Genomic DNA, 12287 nt, shown 5'->3' with positions numbered 1-12287 from the left:
ACTCCTGCCTGTAACCTTGGAGAAGCTACCGCCAGTCTGTGTAGACAATACTGAGCTAGATGGACCAATGGTCTGACTCGGTATAAGGCAGCTTCCTATGTTCCTAGATAGTCTGCTTATCCTTTTCCCTCAACTGCTACACAAATATCCATAAGTATTTATGAAAAAACAGGGAGGATGGAGCTCCAGTATGTTATCTGAGATGAAGAAAACCCTGTAATGCTGCCACTTTCCCCATACTAGAACCTCACTACTTTCCTGGCCATTTGTGATCAAGGTCATTAGACTACCCTCCTGGTGAGACAGTACCAGTGCCAGCTATCTGAAAGAAGGGCTTGAATGAAACATGAGCATGGAAAATTTACAAGGGTTAAGAAATATGTAAGTGTGTTTGCCAAGAACACAGCCTTCTAGAGTGTCTTAAAAATCTTACCTCCTTGTAAAGGATATCAAGCGTGTCCTGGATGTGTTTTATATATTTTTCCACTGAGTAGGTCTCCTGAAGAAAAAGGAGCACCAAATGATCTATTTTCAGTAGTACATGAAAAGTTGTAGATGACAAACTCACCCCCAATGCCCACTGCATAGTCTTTTCTTGCAGGAGATATACAGGAGGACATATATTATCAATGACTGATCGATATTTTTGGAAGAAAATGTTTCTAAATAACCTTACAGCTGTAGCATGCATATTACTTATCTAGCATACATTTTTGCTTATGGCCATTAGATTCCTTTATTCATCCACTTGTATTTAAAAGCAGGTATAGATGGACTGATTCAGTTAAGCAGAAGGACTTGGATTTAAGCTGATTTGAACAAGCTATGACCTCAGTCAAACACTGACATGGGTGCAATACAACCAGTGAAATTAAGCTCAAATTGTTTTGTTTTCTAACTCTTTGCCGCATTTTAGATTTTTATGTAAACCACCTGGAGATATATATGTTTTAGGCAGTATATAAATATGACAAACAAACAAAAATAAATAAGCAAGCTTTCAATTTGCAACAAAATTCAAAATCTGAAATGCGGTTTAAAATGTTGGCTAAGAAATGTCAAATTTCAAATGTGAATCACTTGTAATTTTCAAGTCAAATTCACCTCTGCAGACTAAGATTTGATAATCCCAATTTCCTATCACCTTCTTCCTCTTTTGTCTTTGTTAAATTAAATTAAATTAAATTAAATTAAATTAAAATTGTGAAGGCTTGTACTTTGTTTGCAGAATCTTTTGTGTCTGGTAATATAAAACAATTAAAAAGCAAAAACAATTACTTTTCAATTTTCACATCCCAAGAAGAATCTGCAAGGCTGTAAATTACCAGTGTACAAGGAAATTGTGTAACTGTAAGCATGTTATTCTTTACCAAAGTTATTTGGGGATTCTGAAACCACAGTGCAACAACGCCCCCCCCCCCGAGAACACTAGAGAAGCATTTTGTTGACTGGATCAGCACTTTGTTAACTGGATCATTTTGTTTGTCAATGCTGGGAACTGTGAGGTAAGGCAAGAAGGAAGCCTTTTAGGGATCTGCCACTGTTCTTCTTGTTCAAGGACTAGATGAGTGTCCCTGCCAGAACAGTACAATGGGGAGCAGAAACAAAACTTAAGTCACAACTTGGTGAATGTGGGTGAAATTGCAAATCACTCTTTGTGACTGATGTCACAGGTAGACACAGGAACACACACCCCCCCTTTTCAATAAAGAATCAACGAGCAGGCTATGCACATGACCGCTGGGCAGTAGGGTGAGGGTGAAGGCTGTGCCAAACTTACCCCCACCCCCAGATGATCCTCCCAAACAGGTGAGATGCCCTAGAACAGGGTTTCTTAAACTTGGGCCCCCAGATGTTGTTGGACTACAACTCCTATCACCCCCAGATATGGCCTTTTGTGGCTGAGGATGATGTGTGTTGTAGTCCAACAACATCTGGGGGCCCAAGGTTAAGAAACTCTGGTGTAGAACACACTCCCATATGATCTGTGCAGACCTCTGGAGACTGGGACAATGCGTCCCCACCTCTGGATATCCCACAATTCACCGCCCAAGAAGTGTGGTGCACTGGGGGAATCCCCCAGGTGTTGGGCACTCTAGGGACCTGACTCTGTGTATGCTCGGGCTGCGTGCAGCCCGAGAATACACACAACCCTGGCTAAAGACCGGGGCGAAATGTAGGGTTAGGCAGCCTGGCAGTGCCAGGATCTGGAGTGATCCCAGCGCTGCACACTAGCAGCCTAACCCAGACTGGGCTGCCCTAGCTTGGGTTGGGTTGCTTGTGTGAATAGCTTTCTAGTATTTCCAAGTGTTCTCAGGAAATGCTCAGAAAAAGAATGTGGTCTTTCCCTAAAAGTTCTCTGATAGGTCAAAGAGACTGAATGTATTCAGGAACTCCTTCCCCCTCCACTATCCCCAGTCTTTCCTGCTACTGGTTTTCCTCCCTACACCTTTCCAAAACTTACCTTGCAAGGCAGAGGACAAGTGGCAGGGAAAGCTGAGGGCCGCAAAGGGATTCTCTTTAAATTCCCACTGTTCCCCCCTACACCAAAATATGAGTCTTCTGAGCACCCGCAGAAGTCTCCATTGTATTTTAGGGCATGCTAGGCTCTGTCGTTTCCATATTTCCTGGACCAATCCATTGAGTGCATGAATGTACACAATTATAAGCACTTCAAAGCATTAAACACCTTAAACTGAATGGACAGGGGTGGGAAAATCTTGATTTTCTAGAAACAGAACATCAGACAACTCAGCAATGGCTGGACCAGTTGGTTTCCAGTCACTTGACAACCCTACCAGGAAACGTTCTTAAAATCACCAGAGCTAAGATCTGAGAGCAGAGCCATAATCAAATGGCAGGATGGGGACACTAATTTCAAACTGATTAAATATGAAGTGAAAATCAATTGTATTATTTCTAAATAATACAATTACATCTGTACTTCTGGCTTACAGATATATACAGTACCTTGTCTAAGCAATATTGGCACAGGTCATTGCCTCCAATCAGAATGGTGACTAACTTCCAATCCTCCTCATAGTTGATGTCCTGGAGAGACACAGAAGAAATGGACGACAATATTATAGCAGTTCTTTGATGCCTGGAAGATCCAAGAGAGTAATGAGTAATACAATCAAGAGGGCTTTCATCAGAACCTTGTAGATTCTGCTCTCACAGGAATTGTTTCTCTACGTAATTGTTGCAGAATTGTGCCTGGAGTTGCCAAATATCAGGCAGAAGCACTTGTAAACTCAAGTCATCTCCATGGAAAAAAGCCAGTTCAGAGTGAATTCCCAAGCCCATGTTTCCCATGTCACATATTACATACCAGCCTGAAATGCCATTTCATAGGCACAAAGGTTCAAAGGCAACAAAGATGGTGAGGGGTGTGGAATCCAAGTCCTATGAGGAATGGCTGAAGGAGCTGGGTATGTTGAGCTTGGAGAAGAAAAGACTAATGGGAGGTATGACAGCTGTCTTCTGTCACCAGGGGTGGAGCCACCATTGTGCAGATGGGCCCAAAGAACCCGTTCGCCACTCTCTGTGGAGCCATCCCATCCAGCCTAGCCATGCCCCCTGTGTCTGACATCCAATGCGGGGGGCTGGAGCAAGAACATCAATTAGAAAATGTATTTGAAACACTCTGAATGAGACAAGGAATCATGAAAACAAGACATACTCTATCCACATGAGCATGCACACCTTGGTAAAGCCTCTGATCTGGGTATGCATGGTTGTGTGAATGGGTGTGTGTGCACTCAGTCACCCCATTCACACTAAGTATGCATGATTTTGTGAATGGGGTAACTGAATGCACACATATCCACTCACACAGCCATGCACACCCAGGGCAGGGGCTGGGCCCAGGTATACGTGGTCATGTGAATGAAGTGACAGACATTCTAATGGACAAACTAGTTCAAATGAAGTATTTGGATGGTTTGTGATGGGAAAACATTGTCTGAAACTCTAATGCCTCATTTTGTGGATCAGGAGTATTGGGGGTTGCAGTGGGATGGTACAGAAAGATATATATTTAAAAGCCAGGGTGTATTTTTCCTTGGTAAGGCACATGGCTTCCTGTCTGAAGGGAGCAAGTGACAGCTGCTCTGGAGTTTGAGCATAAAAACTGCTCTGTAAGATTCTGTCATATGCAAGGCTTCAATTCAGGGGCATAGTTAGCTTCCCTGGGGCCTGGGGACAGCAGGAAGGGGGCTCCTAGCATGTGTGCAAAGCGTTTGCACACCCCAAGCCACGCCCCTGCATCTGACATCAGATGCAAAAGGGCGGGGCAGCCTGCTTGCCTCTCCCTCCTCTCTGCTGTGATGTCCAGAGACGGTAAATCCAAAGGCGTTTTACAAAACAGTGCTTCCATTCAGAAGAGAGGAGGGAAACACAGACCTTGCCGAGCCCTGCACGGTTGCCAGTGGAGCTGCTGCTTTGTGTCCTTCAAACAGAAAGAGCTTCTTGCAGCCCCCCTCCCTACCCGCCACTGCAGAAGAGAAAAGGAGCAGCTGCATGTGCGCGTCCCCTGGGCTCTAATTGTTCAACTCTAATGTGAGAAATATCGGCAGGGTGGTGGGCAGTGGGATGGCCCCCCAGATGGCAGCAGGCCTCTGCTTGTGGGCCCCTTGACCCTCCGGGCCCAGGGACCTTTGCCCTCCCTTGTCCAATAGACCCTACGCCTATGCTTCGATTCCAAATGGATGCTGAAGGTGGGGTTAGGATGAGGGAGCATTATCCCTCCACACTGGTACAGAAGCAAGCAAAAGAGGCAGACGAGATGCTTAGATGAAGTCTTAGCAGTGGGCGTCACTGCCAGCTGCATATTACCAGAACTGTTGAAAAGAAAGAGGGGATGCCCAGAAGTGTGGTCATTTGGATCAAAGAAGAAGTCCCAAGCTAGGTGACTTAGCTATGCTTAGCGAAGGCCGGCAGCTGCTGAACCGACGTCATTGCCAGCCAACAATAGGGGCTGCTGAAAGCCGTAACTCAGTGGAAAACATTCTGTAACATGCAGTACAAAGAAAGGAATGGATGGCGGCTATTTTTAGAGCCATGGGTTTACATAACAAGCCCTGGGTGAATCTGTCCTAAAGCTACCAAAGGCCTGGGAATCACTCACGAGGCTGAATTCTTGTCTCATTAATAGGATTTGTTTGCCTGGCCCTCGACTTCAGTTCCAGTTACTTCAAAGGGGTGCTAGGGGTGTCTGACATCATTCTCCTCTGTTTCATAAGGCCAGGATAATGGCTCGCTAAACCCATTTGACTTTTGCTCAAATGTCAGCGTTTCCACTCGGCTGCTGCTCAAGAGAGGAAAAGGCAGCGAGGGAAAGAGATTCTCCTTTTCTGCTTCCCCAGTCCTTACAGATCCTCTAATGCACAAAAATGGACAGCAAGGTCAGCTCTCTGCACCTGTGACAAGGTTTTGGGCTTTGGAAAGCTCTGCTGCCACCCCACCCCCACCCCAGGGCTGCACAAAATGATTTGTCAGGAGTTTGATAGCACTAGATCCCTCGGCTTCCTCTCAAATGACTCCCCTTGTGAGGGCAAAGGATTATGTGGTTGGTTCTCTGTTTGGGGGTGGCAAATAATGCCATCCCTATGCAGTGCAAGGCATTCCCACATTCGCCTCTGCATTTGCACGCAGCCACCCCAAGCCAACTTCAATAAAAAGCCTTTGCAATGCTTCTGAATAATGCCCAGGCAGATCTCCAGGGAAAGCAAGTTTCACTAATGTGGGGCAGCTGCTGACTTTGCATAAGTGTCATGCCCTTCCTTGGCGCACAGATGGCCTTGTTAAGAAGGTGGTTTCTATCCAGAGCCGTCCTTGGTAGTGGTGTTGGTGGTGTAACTGGGCCCATCACCCCATGCCAGCAGTGTTGGTGGCATGGAGATTCCTGCCTGGAGTCTCCCTGTCCCCACTGCCACTGGCCCCGGATGCTCCAACTCAGCCGGGCATCCCTGCAGCATGCTCTGCTTGGCTGTGTACAGTGGCAGCCTTGGCTGGGAGGCTCTCCTCCCTGATTTGCCCACAGAAGGGTGCAGCCCAGCCAGAGCCACCACTGCCTGCAGCCAAGTGGAGCCTGCAACCAATGGGGCCCAGCGGGGTTGGAGTGCAACTGCTGCGGCAGGAGCCATGATCCAGGACTGGCAGTGGTGGGGACAGGGAGGCTCCAGGCAGGAATCTCCGTGCTGCCACTGCTTCGCTGGAGCCCTGCATCTCCATGGCCCCACACCCTCGAGGGGCGGCACTGTTTCTATCAGGTTGAGAAATCACGATGGCATGTAAGGCAGGGGCCATCTCTTAGGTATGTTGAGTCCTTGGCCACTCAAGGCTTTAGGTCATAGCCAATGATCCTGAATTGCAGCCTGAGGACAATGGGGAGCAAATGCAAAAGCTAGAGCATGCTATGGCTGTGTTTTGGATGTCCCAGTCCTCAGGAGGTGGGGCCATCTCATTTTGCCTGTACTGATGAAGCTGCTGAATATTCATCAAGGACAGACCTGAATAGTTAGTCTCTAAACAGAGCCATATTATAGTCTTACAGACCCAAGCCCGAGGTTTCAAAGTGCAATTCTGATTCCCAAAGAAATTGACAGCTTACCTTTAGCTGTGTTTGCATTAGGGATATTGTTATAAAAACTTTTACCTTTAAAAATCCCAAGGAAATCTAACTCATTTTCCCCATTAGAATGTCTTTTTCCTCTTTTTTCTTTCCAAATATTAAAATGCGAGTACATATCCTATGAAAAAGGCTTAGTTAAAAGGAAAGGGTTTGCTGAAGCCAGAACGGTGGGGTTCAAACCACAAGAAAAGTGGTTATCTTTCTATATTTTGTAATCTATTAATGTTACTAATTACTCCCAGAAATTGATTCTTCTTTTCAATAATGATCCCGAAATGTATTGCATAAGTTTATGTGTTCTCCTGTACTGGTAAAAGTTAACACTAAGGCGGACGAGGTTTCTTTCTTTGTATAATCTGAAATATCATATATAATTGCTGTAACTGGAAGCTCAAGAGATGTAACTATCCTTTTTCTTCTTTCTTCTTTCCTAAATTAAAAATTCTAATTAAAAAAACAAAAATAAAGTGCATATCTTTCGCTTTTCAGCCTCACGCAGAACGTCTTGACAGGATGAGTGACCTGTTTTGTCAGCCTCCAGATTTCCAAGGGCAGTGTCTGGCCTTCCTGCAGACTGCTTTCTTCCCTGCCTGCAGCATGCCCTAAAGGGTAGTAAGGGCAGGAGGAAAAGATACCAGCCAGAAATATGGAAGAAGCCTAGGCCCCTGCGAAGTCTGGCGCTTTGACAAAGACTCGGAGAGCCTGAGCCAGGGTAGAGACCTGAGAGCTCTGGTATGTGAACAGCAGTGGAGAGAGCTATTTAAGAGACCAAGCTCTCAAATGAGCATAGACTGACAGCAACAAAAAATGAAACGTGACCTGGGAAAGCATCTGCTGCTGCTGAAGATACGGAGCCCATGTTCCCACAATGAGCAACCCCACAGTTGCAATTCCAAATCAACAACCTCACCTCCTTTTGCACAAACCAAGGTGATTGGTTCATATGCCTAATAACGGAGGCTTTCATATGATGAAAAACTAACCATTTTTCATAATATGAGCCGACATTTTAGCAGGTTGCTTGGGAATAGCTTAAGAAGATAATCTGACGCTGGTCTTCCAGCAGGTTTGAAGAGGTAAGGTGAGGCCAAAAGGGTTTCTCCCCACCCCCACCCTCTTTTTGCTATTCGGAACACAGAACTTAATAAAGGGACATAGGAAGCAGCCTTATACCACAGTGGTTCACACAATCCTAATTAGGGTAGGACAACAAACCTCCTACCCTAGTTCAGGAGCTGCATGCACTCCTGTGTTGGGATCATGTATGAGAGAAACAGCAAGGCTGGAGGGGGTGGAAGTGATCATTTGTTAAGCAGCAGCTGGGTCAGAAGGCTTTTCGCCCGACCTCATTAAAAAACCTGGGTGGGTACAGCAGCTGGCTGGGTAGGATGGAGCCCTCCAACCCAACTGCTGCTCCACAGATGATCACTTCCTCCCCCTCCTACCTTGCTTTCCCCCTTGCACACCATCACAAAATGGGAGATCACAGCTCCCAAACTAGGGCAGGACATTTGTCCAACCCTAAAAATAAGCATGTGAATGAGCCTACTTCCTCAGACCATTGGTCCATCTAGCTCAGTACTGTCTACACTGGCTGGCAGTCAGTCTCCTGGATACCTGGCAGGAGTCTTTCCCAGTCCTACCCGGAGAGGCCAGAGACAGAACTTGGGATCTTCTGCATGTAAAGCAAGTACTCTATCACTGACTATAGCCCCACCCCCCAAAGAGGGAAGGACTTGGATCCAAAGACTCCCTGTGAATGGAAGGCACTTATTTTATAATTCACTTGTTTCACTTTTAATAACTCCCCATTTTGCCTTCAAGCAAGTGGGAGGTCATCGATTTCTTCCTCCGTCTGCATCTTCCTGTCCCCTTGCAAAGCCAAAAGGTCAGCCCACAACCCCTTGAGGAACAGTATTCAGGGGGCTGCAGATGGTGGTGGTGGGGAGAATCAGTGACCTCCCCATGTGAGTGAACATAGGGACTTGGGAAGCTGCCATCTACTGAGTCAGGCCATTGGTCTATCTAGCTCAGTATTGTCTTCACAGACTGGTAGCTGCTTCTCCAAGGTTGCAGGCAGGAATCTCTCTCAGCCCTATCTTGGAGAAGAAGCCCGGGAGCGAACTGCCAGTTTTCTCATTAGACTTCCATAATGCATACTCAGAATATAAGAAAACCCTTTCTGGACCCGGTCTAAGGCCCATCTAGTCCAGCACCCTGTTTTCCAATGTGGCCCACCAGATGCCTCTGAAAGGTCCATGAGCAGGAGCTGAAGGGATGCTCCCTCTCTTGACACTGCTCCCTGCACCTGGTATCTGGAGGTGCTTACCGAACTGCTTTTCATCAGGTCTACCAATTCACGGGCTTGGGCTGAGAGATTCCTATGGAGACAGGAAAGGAGATGGGTCAGATATGATTTGGCAAGCCCCAGGCTGACTTGTACGCTCTGAAACCAGGAGCCAGTTCTCCTGATTTGCCAGCAGGCGCCTAGTGGAAACATTTGTAAAAATCTGATTTTATCTTTTCTCAATTGCTTTTTGTGTTGTTTTACTTTATGAATTGTGAGCCACCTTGAGTGCACTATTGTCTTAAGATGGAATATGCAATAATAAACAAACATAAAAACCTCCTCAAGCGATGGATCAATTCACATGAGCAATGTAACTGGGGAGCCACAAACACAAAATTGTAGCTTCTCTTCATGGAAGTGAAAAACTGCAGGTAGCTATTTTTCTTCTAACAAAGGATGAGCGGTGTGATCTTGCAGGAGTGCCTGGCTCTAATGCGACATGCCTCCCGCCCCCGCTCCCCAACATCCAGTGGCATGCCAGCCAGTGCAAAAAGGTGCTCCTCCACCTCAATCATAAAAGGAGCAGGGAAACAGGAGACACTCAAGCCCACCACTCTCCTCCAGGAAGAGTGGAGGAGTGAAGAGTAGTGGGAGAGAGTGTCTGTTTCCCTCTGTCCCACCACTCTGCTCCTCTCCTTTTCATATCCAGGGAGCTCAGCAGGAGGAAGAGCAGGGTTGAATTGTTGGAGACGTGAGTCCTCAAACATCATCTCTCTACACCTGTTTATCCTGCTGACCACTAGGGGCTTCAGGGGCAGAGGTAGCGAGAAAGGGAACCCCTCTTGATTCTGCTCTTTCCCTCTGCTCTGAGCCCACCTGACAGGTAGATTGATATTCTTCCTTCTGCTCCTCCTTCTCTCTTTCCCAGCACCATGAGGTAGCTAGCTGCAGGGACACAGGCTCTCTACCGCAGCCTGTAATTTTCCTAATAAACCATTTGGACCTTAAGCATCATCAGTCTCCAAGTACCATTAATGAGCCTCTCTCTCCTCACATGTGCATCCTTGGCTGCATAAAACTCCCCCCTCCAACAGGCAGAAGGTGAAGTAGGCTAGGCTGGCAGAAGGTGACTGGTCACCTGGTGAGTTTCATGGTGAGTTGAACTGGCATCTCCCTGTTTCTAGTCCAGCACACTCACCCCTACACCACACTGGATCTCAGTGTGAAAAGAACTGCCAGCACCATGTAACAGCAGTAACCTGAGCCTATTCCACTATGCCAGAGGTAGGCAACCTTGGCTCACCAGCTGTTGTTGAACTACAACTCGCATAATCCCCAGCCACAATAGGAGTTGTAATTCAACAACAGCTGGTGAGCCAAGGTTGCCTACCCCTGTTCTTGGCTATGGCACCATTTTAGCAGAGAGCCCAGGTTATTTGAGATATACAAAGCAAGGGATTCTTCAGCAAGCACTGTATAGGACAGTGGCTGCACAGGTGACTCGAGCAAGCTGCAGAACACCACCAGCCAGGACGCCTGCCAAAGAGCAGGGAAGTTCAGATCAATTATTTTTGTTGAAGAATTGCCTCTGACAGACCACATTTGAAGTTAAAGCACTAAATCCTCATGGCTGCACTTGGAAGCACTGTGCTATTTCACAGCCGTGCTGCCTAACCTCTCACTCCCTCTGGAGTCAATTTAGTGCTTGGCGAGAGGTGATCGATTGAGGTCCTCAGCCTGTGGGGTTGCCAAATGCATTCAGACAGGTACAACATGGTAAAAGGCGTACTAGTGAGAGAGGATCCTTGGATTTCTAGACCAGGCTCCTATCCCAGAAGGAGATGAGGTGAACCAAACCAGAAACATTATCTATGGAAATCTCAAGCAAAAATGTATTTCATAGGGCATGAGTCACTCCTTCAATTGTGTGGCAGCACCAGAATTAATGAGGCACGGGTTTGTGAAGTCTGCCCAGAATGAATCCCACTTTCACGGCCAGCAGCAGCAACAAACTGCTATCAGAGGCCTGACCTGTCACTGGGACACAGCAGGAAAGATTGCAGATGTTGTTCTGCCACCATATTGATGTGGCTGATGGCCAGCCAAATCTTTTATTAGGCAGATAATTATCAGTTAATAGCCCAGGATGCCTAGTTCATGTTCCTTAGTTGCCAGCAGAAGTTTTTAATGGGAGTCTCTGGGTACAGAGATATCTCTGAAATATCTCTGGAATCAGAAAAGCAAGCAGAGCTGTAGGAGGTGACACCTCCCCACCCTCAAGCTAAGGAGAGGGTTGATATATGGGTGTGTTTGTCCGTGTGTGTGTGCGCACACATATGTTTGTGTGAGAAAGAGAGAGGAAGGAAGGAAGGAAGGAAGGAAGGAAGGAAATAAATCAGCCTAGGACAGAAAATTTATTGTGGCTGGAGATTATGGGGGTTGTAGTTAGTAACAGCTGGAGTGCCACAGATTGCTTACCCCAATATAAGGAGTGAGTGAGTGAGAGAACAAAAGCAGCCTAGGACAGATATACAGTTTTTACACTGACAGAGAGAGATACAGGGAGAGAGCTGAAGGCTCCTTACGAGTGAAGAGTCTCTTTCTGAGGAACTGATGACAGGAAGCAGGCCTGTTGCCTTGTAGGAGTGCATATGCTGCTTGCTTCCACCCAATGATCTATCTGTATATTTGAGCCTCTGAGATGGTATTTGGTATGCTCTAGCTATCTATTTCCGCAGATTTCAGCTGTGCCACCTGAAAATATGTCCCTGAGGGTTGCGCAGCCCTCAGGGGTATATTTTTGAGTGGCACAGAGGGCTTCATTAGTATTAATGAAGGCCCTCAGCTTTGGAGCCCAGCTTATGTTTAACATGATTTGGCTGGTTAAAGTGACATTTCCTAAGAAGCCAGAATCCTTCCTGCTAGGAATAACACAAGGAGCAATTTCTACAAATAACTTAACTTTTTTTATGTATGCTTCTACGGCGGCCAGAATATTATATGCACAGAAATGGAAGACTAATGAATTGCCTTCAAAAGAAGACTGGCTGATAAAAACTTTAGAATATGCAGAAATGGCAAAACTTACAACACTGATTAGAGACCAAAGTTTAGAACGTTTCAAGGAAGACTGGAAACCCTTTTTGGTTTATTTAAAGAATTATTTCCCTACTATGGATCTTACAGCAGGATTTGAAATCTGAAATGCAGGTTGGGCTGATTAATGGTGGTGGAAGGTTTAATTAATATTACTATAAGGGTAAAATTTATAGTTGGTATCACGAAAAGAGGTGCGCGGGAAGTCAATTTGTGTTCATTATGATTGTGATGATTGTTATGGTTATTATTGTTAAAACTCAATAA

The 12287-nt window shown here is 46.1% G+C and overlaps 1 protein-coding gene across 3 annotated transcripts in view; it reads right to left on the bottom strand.

Moving 5' to 3' along the window:
• Window positions 1-12287, bottom strand: part of PLB1 (phospholipase B1) — a 158223-nt gene that overhangs the window by 30135 nt on the left and 115801 nt on the right. For all 3 annotated transcript variants that reach the window (XM_053306297.1, XM_053306290.1, XM_053306307.1), the window contains 3 exons: window positions 8964-9015; window positions 2971-3051; window positions 434-499 (listed from right to left, as the gene is read on the bottom strand). In XM_053306297.1, the coding sequence (XP_053162272.1) occupies window positions 434-499; window positions 2971-3051; window positions 8964-9015 (199 nt within the window). The remainder of the gene's footprint in view (window positions 1-433; window positions 500-2970; window positions 3052-8963; window positions 9016-12287) is intronic.

This window comes from Hemicordylus capensis, chromosome 1 (genome assembly GCF_027244095.1).
Source record: "Hemicordylus capensis ecotype Gifberg chromosome 1, rHemCap1.1.pri, whole genome shotgun sequence".
NCBI classification, from domain to species: domain Eukaryota; kingdom Metazoa; phylum Chordata; class Lepidosauria; order Squamata; family Cordylidae; genus Hemicordylus; species Hemicordylus capensis.
The sequence above is the reverse complement of the archived record's forward strand: the minus strand, read 5'-3'. Positions and strand labels throughout refer to the sequence as shown.